The sequence below is a fragment of the Falco peregrinus genome, chromosome 11 (genome assembly GCF_023634155.1).
Source record: "Falco peregrinus isolate bFalPer1 chromosome 11, bFalPer1.pri, whole genome shotgun sequence".
In the NCBI taxonomy this organism is placed as follows: Eukaryota; Metazoa; Chordata; class Aves; order Falconiformes; family Falconidae; genus Falco; species Falco peregrinus.
The window spans coordinates 16,318,856-16,331,889 of record NC_073731.1 but is presented as its reverse complement, the minus strand read 5'-3'; the positions used below and the strand labels follow the sequence as shown (position 1 = coordinate 16,331,889).

The window sequence follows — 13,034 nt, the reverse complement described above, 5'->3', positions numbered from 1 at the left end:
TGTGAAACCATGCTCACGGACACTTGAGAAAGGCACACTTGGGAGTTCACAGTTTATAGTTGTCATATAGAAGTATAAAGAAACACCCAGGCTTTTGTGTGGGAGGAAAAGCAACTTTGAGTAGATTGAAACTTTGAAGTAAAAATGGTATTACTGAAACTCCTTGGAAAATGCAGTTTTGACTCAGATGATACACTGAAAACTTAGGTAAGTTCACATCACTTTACCTCAGAAGCAGAAAGTATAAAATCCCTAATATAAATGGAAAACTAAAATTCTTCCATTTGGTGATGCATTCATGTTGCACTAACTTCTTTCCTTCTGTTTTACGAATGCTATCTTTATGTACTCCCTCTGCTGCAAATTGATTTTGCAGCAAAGTCAGAAACATGGAATATAACACATTATGGTCACACACCAATCCTCTAGCGGCTGTAGCCCGTGCAACTAAAAGCTTGCTAATTTATCCCACCTTCCAAACTGTTTCCTTATCTACATTTTCATACATGTTAGAAAATGCCAAAAGGTGCACTCTGATGCTGCATAGAGGCTTGATAATATTTATATCTGTTGGTCTTCTAACAAGATGGAGAGGGGGTTGTTAATGAAATATTATGGAATGATTCAAAACTCAATACTGACAGCACAATGTGGTAAATACCACAAACAATCACTTCACCTGTTCAGGCACCTTGCTGGGTGCTAATTAAATTGCAATCATACCCAAAGGAGTTGGCCACTGATTTAGATTTTGACAGCTGCTGCTGCCAGAAGCAGCAGACTACATAAGAAACAGCACTGAAGGGACTGAAAAATACAAGCAGCTTGGCATCACTGATACATGCTGGGCAGGAATGTTATTATTCTATTTTGATTGTTCCTTCAATAAAAATAATGGGATAATCCAGAGAAACGGAGAAGAGGTTTACAGAACTAATATCCTTTGAAGAAACAGAGTCTGTGCTCTTTTGAGGGAGAGATAGAAATAAAAGGAATATTCCTGAAACATGCAAATTAATGAAGCTCAGAGAAAAGATACATTGGGAACTGGTACTTTCCCATCCTCCTAGGACAAAACAAAGTAGCTATTTAATGACATTCTTAAAAAAAATACTCTTGTTCCAGCACAGAATCACCCCACAGAACATGGGACAACGGTGGTATTTCGTGGCTAGGAATGAATTTCAAACAATTGTTAGACACTTGTATGTTGTTGGGAGTTGAGTAATGAAACTGCATTTCTCCAGGAGGCGATTCATTCCAGATGGTTCAGAGACATGGTTCTTCCAGCTAAGTGTGACAGCTCCCATGCAGCAGAGCTGCAAGGTCCTGGTCAGGAAATCAGGCACCAAGGCTGCACTGTGGTCAGACAAAATGCCCCCTGAATTCCAGGACATCTGTTGTGCAGGCTGGTTAGCATGCAGGTCTGCTCTGGTACTGCACCAGTTTCAAAGTCAGTGTACGCTCCTGAACACAGAAGAGGGGCACTGGCAGCCTCCTGTGGTGCTGTTCCTGTTCAGGTCCTTGCCTGGTTTCAGTTTCTCTCTTGGTTGTATGATAGGGGTTTTTTTGGTGGTGTTTTCTGTTTTGCAAAAAGATGCCAAACACAAAAGCCAGAGCTTCTTGTCTAGATTCTTTACACACTTCAAAGGAGCTTTGCCCCCAGATACATTTCCAGAGGTAAAATTGTATGCATTTGCCAAAATCGGTCAATCAGGCTCTCCGTGGTAAACATCAAAGCTGTCCAAGCAAACAACCAACCTCTCTCAGCTTTTCCTAGCTACCCAGCGTCATTTAGTTGGCTGTTTTCTGATGTGTTTAGCATATGAATTGCGTTGCTTCCAGACAGCTAGAAATGTTTTGGTAAGATATCTAGCCATGCCTAGGGCAAGTCCTTAGTACCTAACTAGCTCAGCTTCTTCTCAGCCAGACTGAAGTGCAGTCCTATTGCCTTGCCACTAGATTTTCAAGGTTTTGCCCTTTGGCCAATAAGCAGGTAATCATTCCAATAAAAGAGGCTGGTACCAAGCCTCAATACAAGGTAAGAGCAGCCTGGCAGGCAGCAGGAAGCAGCAGCTCTCTGAAGGCAGTTCTCAGACACCTCCTCATTCTGCTGTGTTTGCTACTCGGCATGCCATGATCTTGATTTCTTATCGGTTCCTGATACTGAATTGTGGATTGTTCTGTTTTTAAAGCAGTCTGCATAAACCATTAGCTGGACTTCCTAGTAGAACTAGCTTGACCTTTACTAGGTGAGGACACCTGCCAGTGCTTTTTACGTTGAAAGAACATTTCATATAATCTGCTTTTACATGATGGCAGAATACCACAGGCAGACAAGAAACCTACCCAGAGGTGCCTTTCTGATGATTGCCAGCTGTGTTAAGCAAATTCCACTAAATAAAAGAGGAGGCAGGAAAACAGAGAGGAAGAGGAGTTGTGAAGGGTGTACTACCCTTCCTGTAATCTTATTTCTAACCAGTAGGAAGGTGCAGTTTTGCCACATTTTGCTCTTCTTCCAGATCACCTGGACTGTCCCTTACTAGAGGAACCACCTCACACTAAGGAAAAACACTGAAATAAAGGACCATTGGTATTTGTGTCCTTTACGACGATTCCCTGGTTCTGGTGGCTCCCCAGCATGTTCACTGCCTGAGTCTGGGCAACTGGCCCTAATGCAGCCATCCTTAAAAGTACCACACACTTTGTTTTGCTTAGTTTTTTACTTCTAACGTTTCAACAAAATGCTCCTAGCAGTTAAAGCGACAAGATTAGAGTAACACACCAAAGAACGAGATGCTCAAGGACAGAGCCCAGGAGACCAAATAAAGTCTGTGCAGAAAAGGGTTAGGGACAGAAAAATGAAGCAGAGGGAAAAAGAGAGGGTCTTCTGCTGGCAGAAGCAGCAAATAAAAAAGTATCATTTGAAGGGACAGAAGGAATTTGTTGCAAGCCAAGTATAAGAATTTGAGAGGGCAGGAAAGAGAAATCAGTGCCAAGTTGACTGAGTATGTCTGCATAAGTTACAAAACTCCAGAAGATAAATCCTATCCCTCTCTCCTCCTACAGAGGATTTGGAAGAGGCAATATACCTGTTTCAGACTGGGGATAATACTGTCACAACTCCTTGTAAAGAATATCCAAGATGCCTGGTACTGGCTTCTGCATAAATTGAAATCTAAAAGGTCTGATAGTAAGAGGCCATAGAAAAAAAAAAAAAAAAAAAAAGAGCAGCTGTAGTCTAGACTTGGAAAAAAATGAAAGCAAAGCCTATCAGTCAGAAGCATGTGAATTCTGCTAAATGCAGAGTCCAATAAAAGAAAAGAGCAGTACTCAAAGGTGAAGGTCAGTTTACCACTGAAAAGCCCTAGAACACTTCTTGGCTGAGGCTGATCTATTGCCACAGTTAGGTGGATCTCAGAATCTGAGGAGTTTGGTTCAGTTGCCTCCAAACAATTCCTGCTGGAGAGGCACAAAATGGGCTGACAAACTGGCGGCACTGTGGTCCCTCTCCAGTTGGAAGCATTCATTTTCTGCACTAGCTGAAATCATAGTCATCATTTAATGTCAAAAACTTGCTGTTGGAAAAACTGTGCTAAGCAGGTGTAAAGGGCCACTCTTCACAGCAAAAAACCACACACTTTGTGTGGCTTCCTCCCAACTAGCTTCAAACTTTATAATGGTTAGTATCTGAGGAGGATATGCCACTGCTTTCTAGTGTCTTATGGATCATTTTACATGATGGTGATTGTGTGATCTAGGTAAATATCTCCAACACTGAGGGGGACACTGAGACATGGGTGAGTAAAGTAACTCAGTTTCTTGACAGAGGATTGCCAGAAACAGAGATAATGTTTAATTCATGCTTCAGAAATCTGATTTTCAATGTTTACTTTGATATTTGACTAGTGAAACTAATTGCCTAGTGGGACTAAGGCAAAACGATGATAAAGAAGCCAATGTGCATCTTATCATGGCATCTATTTTGCGATAGAAGAACTCAGGTAAGAACTTTGCCATCATACTTGGAAATGTCACAGATAACAGCAAAGGAGATAACTGGATGCAGCATCGTTGTTCCAAGGTTAGAGCTTCAACAGCTGATCAATTTTTAACTCTTTGGCTCCTACTAACTATCTAAAGTCCTACTAACTTTAGCTAAAAGATAACATCTTTTATTGAAGTGACTACCATTTTTCTAGCTGTATCATCTGGTTGAATAAAAGCCTCATCCTGCAAACCCTGCTTCTTTCAGTGATCAGGGCTACAACGGCATTACTACTGCCAGAATTAACATAAAAGGAAACAAGAACATGCCAATCTGTGTGAATTTATTTTTTGAAGGTGGTTTACTAAAAGGTGGTTGCAGTATAGAATTTTTTTTCCTTCATGCTTAGGACAATTTGGACAAACACAGGAATAGTAGGTGCTCTCAAATGAAAATCTAATCAACACGTGGACAGAAAAACAAGCAAAAAAAGTCTTTTACCTTTAATCTAACTTAATTGGCCACTGCAGATTCTTTTTAATTAAAAAAGAATACTGTATGTGTTATAAGAAGGTTATTGGAAAAAAAAAAGCAGAAGTTTTTGAAAGTTTCTAAGTCAGAAGGAATAGTAAAATCAACAACTTATCCAAAACCACTGATACCAGGACGTATCCAAATATAATATGCACTAAGCAGTAACATCCTACTTTGCTCTGGTGAGTCCAAAACCACGTGCCAGCATTTTTGTCTCATACTGAAAAGCAACTCCCTTTTCTTCACTTGCCCCCGTCATCAATTTTAAACTGGAGTCCCTTCTAGCTCTACATGCATCCACTCAGTTGTACACACAAATCCTGTCAGCAGCTCAAGTCTGCAGAAGGAAACAGTGCCCTACAGAACTGATCATCATGTTGAACGTCAAGTAGGTTGGGGAGCCCATGTTTCTTTCAGACACCCTCTCCCACTCATGAGAAGGAGCCATTTGTTGGCTTTCCTCAGCTGGGCAGGACATCTAACTCTTGAGGAAGTAACAGGAGCTCTCCAAGGCTGTCCAGCACCTTTTTACTATAAGCAACACCAGCAGAAGGATGATGGTTAAGGAGGAGACAACATCATGAGACTCATTAGTAAAAGGGCTGGGGTTTTTACTAGTAAAAGGATACAGAACAGAGTAGACAGAAGAGTATAATCACTATAAGCTCAGGTTAGGATGAGCCTCAGCTGTCACTGTGCCATGCTGTCACAGAGGTAAGATTAGAAAAAGAAGCGTTTGTCACAGCTTATTTACTCCCTGAGACTTCCCTACTATGGAAATCCTTCTAAATAGCTCTTGGTGGTAAGTAGCAGCCACAGAACAGCAAGAGATGTGTCTTGGGATTGTAGGGCATTTAGCATTGTTCGAGAGCAGCCTCCCTGCGCAGCTGAGCGTAGCAGTCATGGTATGTTTCTTTCTATATTCTTCCTTCCCCTGCCTCCTTGCTACTCAGCCTGGCGAATGTGGAGTTGCTACAAGGCATCTGTACTAAGTCCAGTAAGCAACAGTGTCTGGCACTGCTCACCATGTTGTTCCAGAGGCCCACAGCCATGAAAGTATAATCTTCTTCCAGAGTTTCCTCTTGTGTCTTTGATGTGGTAACGAAACCATCCTTGCCCTGAAAGAGAAAGCATTTAAAGCATGACAGAACACTGAAGAGTATGGAAAGATGAAATATTCAGGCACAAAAGGCCCCAATCTAGAAAATGATATTTATATCCATTTCTGGCACTCTCATTAAGCCACTTATTGATGATCTCAGTTACTGCTGGTGTGTCAAGACAGATCCTGTTCTTGTAAGTGACTGCTGTAAGGCAGCAGTCAAGGGACTGCACATCAACAGAACAAGACGACCACCAGAGCAACAACAAGGCACAATCGCAGCAGTGACATACAGGAGATCAGAGACACACGCAAATGTGATAACATGAATGATTTGGAATAAACAACACTTTCTTTAGCTAACACTTACATGCATTTAAGTAGAAGCATACAGAATTCGTCTTAAGAGGTTAGGCTTATTTTTAAATGACAGTAACTGTTGTGTTTGGCAGATTACACACGGTGGCCTGCAGGTATACCACAAATCAGAAGAAATAAAGAATCTACCTATGACATAAGATGGCATTTAAGGCAATAAGAGCAATTTACTAAGAGAAAAAGTAATGCCATCAAAGTGAAAAATCTGTCATTTACATATGGATCAGCCATCAACAAAACAAGCCTGACCCAGCAGCACAGGAAGATTTTGCAACATAACAGACCCCAGCCCTCCTGGAAGACAAGTTTCTTCTCCCAGTTTACTTCATTCTGATACTGAGCTGAGGGGAACAATGGAATTACCGCAAATTCAACGAGCTGTTATGATGCCCAGGAACCAGACCATGACTCACCACCAACTTGGTTTACAAATAACCATCCAATGTTATGTGTTGAATTTTGATACCTTGTATCTGAGTAAACCATTATCTAGGAAGTAATATTTACCCGCTTCATTGCTAGGTTTCAGACAACCTGGACCTTTGAACTTCCCTTTAAAATTCAGTTATGGAAAAATAATTTCTGACATCCCAGGCAACCCTACCTATATTCATTCCCTGCTGGCTATAACAGATAAAAATCTGGACAAAATTCATTCCCAGACTGCATTAATCTCATTGCAGGGAGGTAACTACTTTCCAGCAGTTTACAAAACCTTTTTTTTTCCCCACTACCCACTTTTAAATACTTCTTGTTACCCACTTTTTGCCTTTGTTACCGAACACACAAGAGCATAATCAGGGATTAATATGCTGATGACTACAAAGATATGGAAAAATGAGCAGCGCTGATGATTTCCAGACAATTATGCCCTAATCTACAGAGATGCCTTGATTTCTCCTGGAACATAGCATTCAAAAAACACAGGATCTCTGACTGATGCTGTTTGAAGCAAGCTCCACTCTCAGGACATCTGATCCTGAGATGCGTTCTGTATGTGCCCAGCTACCCTTGTCTTCTAGCATTACACACAGCCTAGACAGGAAAGAGCCAGCTAAATACTGCACTCAATCTCAGCAGATACAATCTAGAAAAATGGAGCAACTCTAGTTTACTCACTGGTCTGAGCAGCAGATTTCTGTCTTGGAGAGAAGGCTGAAGAACAACAGTGAAGTCATCCTTTTGATCAAACCTCGCAGACTCCAGCAGTTTTTCCCAAACATCCTGAACAGAAAACCATTTAATCAGATTAGTATTATCAGGTGGAGAGTGTAATATATGTGCAATTTATCAAGATTTAAAGTGAACTAAGATTATCCCTACCCCTAACAAACTACAATAATAAAATTCTGTAATCCAGAACAAAGACTGTAATTTAATGAAATAATCTTAGACAATAATTGGAAGCTCCTTGTAGCTATGAGAAACCTACACTGATTTACCATAATTTTCTTTGAAAAAGCAGCAAGCTTAGCAAGGCAATGAAATGTCAAACTTATTGCCTCCCTGTCATTTTAAAAGGGAATTCCAGCACAACTGGTTTTGTCTTATCAGTAAGTTTCCCTCTTGTAAATCATGTGGCAGGTTACTAGACAAGATGGATCATTTTTCTGATGGAATATGACAAATCCTAGGTTACCAAAAGCCGTATAGTCCTTAGCAACTTCAAGAGATACTAAGACCACTCAGGTATAAAGAGAACTTATCTCCAGTGTTCCTGAAGTAAGAAATGGGTTTGGAATCGCTGTGGACATGGCAAAAGGGCTGTTACTCAACTCCCTCACTGCTATTCCTCCCTTAACTCCTCACTTGAGTCCATCTGGAAAATGATTAGATATGTGCAGCAATACGAGAGCCAAACAACACAGAAGATGCCATACCTGGTAAGACCACCTCAATATGTTATTCTCTAATGTGGAGTGTTCACCAACACAGCTGCACTGACTCCTGCCTGGATTGCTGCAGAAAAGAATGAAAAACATGAAAGACATTATGAACTTGTGATAAACAAGACAGATAGCATGAATTCTTTTAAGTTACTGACAAGCATATATTGAAGACTAAATTGCTGGATATATTGAGAAAGCTACATGGAACATCTTGATTTTTCATATAAACATAGAATTATATATATTTCCATGTCCAGAGCTTTGGATTGCTTCTTGATTTGAAAGCCTATTCAGATGACAAATATGCCAGATTTGATTAGCACAGGGTCTCACAAGCTAGCAGCATGCTCAGGCTTAAAATAGCAGCTACACTAGTTTTCAAACATTTCCCTCTCTGTAGTCACATAGGATGATTGAAAACACTAAAAATACTTCCACAGGAACTTTTGCCTTAGTATTTGTCAACAAGACCTGCATCTAGAAATGTGGATGGAAGCTCAAGGATGCAAATGCTTATATATACTAAAGGGTGGCCAGGCACTGTCAGGCAGCTAACCAATCTCAGCCAAATTTTTGACCTGCAAGGTGAGATGTGCATACTGCATATTTCTGCAGCTAGTTGGAGAAATCAGACCTCCTAAGGCTGTAGACAGAAATGATATGATACATTTAAGATTAGTGTGGTTCCAGCAAAGATATACTCATTTGAAAATGCCTGGATGGACTGCAATCTGAGAAAACTTTTTGTGGGGTTTGCAGATGTAAGCAGTAAGTACCTGTCAGGATCAGGCTCTCCCTTTTTCACAGAACTGTAGCTAAACCTATAAAATGGGACTTTTCCACTAAAGTGCTTTTATCATTGCTGTTGACTGAAAGAAATACGAACTCGGGACCAGAATCTTAACCCAAGCCTGACAGAAGAACCTCATAAAGTTAATGAGGAGAGTTACATGCCTAAAAATGGGGTTCACCCATTACTTTTAGTGCAGACAACGCTGGAAGGAACTTTAAATCCCTGTATCATAAACTTCAATGCCTAAAGTTAGGTACTGACATGGGACTAAGAGTGTCAGCCATTATTCTCCTCTTAGACTCTTGAAATTTCATCTTTTGGTGTGGGCTTATGTTTTTCTCCCAAAGGACAGTTCATACAAGGACTTTGTAGCCAAATGCCAAAGGTCTTATCTGGGAGATGATCTGGGCCTGAGGCCAAGGTGAGCCCAGGAATTTACCAAACAGTAAAGTACAATGCTTGCAAACTGGTGGAACTGTTCAACCAGACAAGCACAGCTACAAAGGCATGCTAACAACAAGAAAGCAAATTGCCTTAAGTTGAAAAGGAAATATAAAAATTCCTCAGAAGAAAAAAAATAATTAGATGTTATTTATTTTTAAGGCCTTCGATATATATGGCAAGGCCCATATTCCTAAATCCATTTCTTCAATCACTTACCTATATTTCCCCATTTTTCCCCTTAGTGCCTGTGCAGGAGAAATAAGCTAGAATATTCTATGCAGTTTCTTTCCACAAGGAAAGCTTCTCCTCTGCCTATACTTGTTAAGCACATGGTTATGCTGCAGCGAGACCCCGTCCTTGACTGATGGAACATATCCTGGGTTTTAGACATGCAAATCTTGTGAAACCCTCTGGGCTGACTGTATTAGTACATATGGTGTCTTATGCCATGAGCACAGGAAAAAAATTTACTGTGGAGTAAGATGGAGTTCAATCTCATCAGCTGTAAACTACTCCATCATAACTGTCCATGTGCACACTCCTACTCCATACTAAATTGAGACATAAGCTACTCACACTTTTGTTACAAGGTACTGAGAAAGGGAGATGGATGAAAGCAACTAGGCATGCAGTTACCATAAGGAACTGACAAGTTGATATTCTCCATCCTACCATACCTTAAGCCCAAGTAGTAGCTTTCACATAGCCTAACAATGTGCTTTAAGACCAGTTATTCCTTTTGTGAACATCAATACATAGAAACTTAAACTTTCAAAGAGCCTTCAGAGTTTTTGACTCAAGAGTTGCAGGGCAGAAGTAGCACTGACTAAAGAGCTGGGGCTAGGTAGACTGTGCAATCTCATGACAGTAATCAGAATACTGGGTCTGGCTGGGATGGACTTAACTTTCTTCATAGCAGCCCATACAGTGCTGTGGTTTGGATTTGTGGCTAAAACTGTTGATAACCCACCAATGCTTTGACTGTAACTGAACAGTGCTTGTACAATGCTGCAGCTTTCTCTTTTTCCCCAACTCTGACCCAATATTTAAACATATGCTATCCAACTTGGCAGGATTAAAAGCACCTATTCTTCCTGGTAAAAATATGCCTTGCAAAGAGACTTTATCAGAAACAAAGTGGACACCTAAAAATCTTTAGCATACTTTTGTACTAAGGGCAGAAAAACTGTTCAGAAGACTCTACCTCTGTTACAAACTCAATACATATACATAACTATGTGTCTCAATGCTAGTGGGAACAGTGTCAAGAATTTAAAGAAACCTCTGTTACCTAATGTTGTAATCTTGGCATGCAAGAGACAAAGTTGAGAGCTCAGTAGAATCCACCAGATTTACAAAGGCCTTGGGAACCTGCAGTAATAAAGTTAAAATTAATCACATTATATTTGCAATTAAAGATCAGCAAATAGCAATAATGGTAAATCATGTCTACGGTTTCACACGTGTTACCTCTGGCCTGGCACTCTGCCCTCATAAAATCAATGATCTAAGTCTTTGCCAATTCTGTCCTGAACCCTACTCCTATGCCTGCCACCTAGAATAACGTTGAACATCATTCACGAAGTACTTGATGATTTCTTGACCGAGACCCAGCAATTTATTTTACATAACCAAAGTGGCTACCAGCCAGCTAAACTGAACTCAAATGAACTAGGAACTACCATTTTTGTGGCAACATACCAATGCAAAGCTGGGGATGAAAACGTCCTGTGTAATAGCACAAGCACTCGTGCATCCTGCCTCACCTCTCCCCCCAGCAGAAAGCAGCTTTCCATTTACATAATGATATTTCACTTTTACAAGTGCACATAAACAGATTCTGGAAATAATAATGGAGAGAATCCAAAGAAAATGTGTGGGTGGAACTTCACCCATACGCAACATTTGCTGAAGTTGGTCTGAGAAAAATGAACGGTTGTGGCCTGATGCAATTGAACTGTAGCAGGTTTAGAATACCCTTTAGGCCTTCAGTCCAGAAAACAAAATTCTTGGAAGATGCCATTGAAATACTTCACATAAACAGTTAATAGCCTGCTTTAGTAGTGATATAGCAACATCTAGTCTACTATTCATTAGTAGACTAAGACACAGCGCAGAGTATTTCCCAGACACCATCCTAGATAATTCTTAGCTCAGCCAGCTCAAAAACCTTGAGAAAGGCTAAGATCTTAAAATGCACACATAATAGGAAAAAGATCCATTACACAGATTTTTAATGGGCATTTTCCCTGGTCTGTAAACATCATCACCAGGTAGTTAGCAGCCTGTACACTGTCTAGGGAGCTCCATATATCTTGTTACTAAATAAGAGTTATTTTCAAGAACAGCCCTGTTAAACACAAATGGCTTTCAGATGCAGACAGATGTACAACATTTTGCATAAAAATCACCTAAAAAACCAAAGATGGAGTGGCACATCAGCTGGTGTTCCAAAACAAAGCAGTTGTCTATCAGTCCTTTCTGTTTGCATGCATCAGCTTTTTTAAATAAAACAGTGACAATGAATGGAGCCAGTGGATTGGAGTAAGCGAGATTGGTGTTCTAATTCACCTACAGTGGTACAAGCCCTAGTCCAGTAAAGAAGACTGGAAAAATCAGCAAAATATTTGGTGTTCAAGGTTGATAAATAAACCTTACCGTTTTATACAAAAAATCCAAGACAGCTTTAAGCTTTTCCAGGTTGTCCAATATGCAGTTCTTCTGTAAATGAGATGAGAGATGTCATCAAAACTAGTAGAAAAAACAAAGTTACAAATCTGGCAAAAGTCAAACCCTGTGTATTGATCTGTGTACTGAAGGGTTGCCAATGACCACTATATTCTGGGTTCAGCCTTAGCCAGCATCAAGAAAAAAACCACAGAACTAGTCTTGTAATTTAACTGCCTGTAATTAGGCAACTTAACATACAAAAAGAAAATCAAAAGACAGCGATGGGGAAGAAAAATAAATTTAGACTTAAGGTGGAAAAGGGTTGTTCTACTAGGGCATGGGCATATCAGACTTGGGTTTACAAATTAAGTACGGATGTTTATAAATACAAAACACATTGTATGCCAGGAACTTACATGACTGGATAGTATCCTTCCAACATCCCAGAACTAGCTACTCCTTTGGTGCACTATGGCAGAGAGCAGAGTTTGGGAAAGCATCTTAACCACCTGCCTTGACTGTTAAATCAACCCATCAAAAGCTTACCAGTTGTGTGGAGTCACAGAAAGAACATGGGGTTTCAGCACTAAAAAAAACTGTGATCAGTTTCCAGTCATTTTGGAAGTCCATCATCTGGGAGAAAAAAAAAGATACTAATTGAAAGACTAGGATGATAAGAGACCTATTTACTATTTTGCTTTCTCACACAAGGTTTGCTATGGCTTTACATCAGCAAGACAAACAGTAGTTCATGGCCCAGCCCTGACCATCCTGATCCCTTCCATTTGACAAACCATCCAGCTTTTCCCTAGAGGAGAGAGCAAAAGGATGGTTAAGTGGCAAACACTGCAATTAAAGCTGAACGCACGCCTATAAAAAGCTCAGGACAGAGCCAGAAATTGCTGCTGCCATTGGAGAGTCTGTCAGAGAAGATGGGCATGCACAGCTTAGCACAGAGCTGCATGCTGCTTCTTTCATCACATTGCAGCTTGCTGACAGGGTTAGTGTTCCTGAACTGCTGAGACTGGGTCACACTAGTGGGATGAAGACTGGAGCAAAAATCTGAGCGCTAGACTCCTGCTTAGCTGTGCTATGCTTATTAGGCAGTTCTCGCCAATCCTGAAGAGCACTGGTTAGAACCACTCAGTTCCACAAAAATGTATGCTAAATCCATGTGCAAACAGTCTGATGGGCTCCCTGCAGAGCAAAGAGGCAACAGCAGAATCACTTTGATGA

The 13,034-nt window shown here is 40.5% G+C and overlaps 1 protein-coding gene across 1 annotated transcript in view; it reads right to left on the bottom strand.

Annotated features, from left to right (window-relative positions):
* PLB1 (phospholipase B1) overlaps positions 1-13,034 on the bottom strand; it is an 89,629-nt gene that overhangs the window by 59,936 nt on the left and 16,659 nt on the right. The window contains exons 9-14 of the mRNA XM_027788630.2: positions 12,345-12,431; positions 11,787-11,849; positions 10,420-10,499; positions 7,883-7,961; positions 7,122-7,226; positions 5,548-5,640 (exon numbers count right to left, since the gene is read on the bottom strand). Coding sequence (XP_027644431.2) covers positions 5,548-5,640; positions 7,122-7,226; positions 7,883-7,961; positions 10,420-10,499; positions 11,787-11,849; positions 12,345-12,431 — 507 coding nt within the window. The remainder of the gene's footprint in view (positions 1-5,547; positions 5,641-7,121; positions 7,227-7,882; positions 7,962-10,419; positions 10,500-11,786; positions 11,850-12,344; positions 12,432-13,034) is intronic.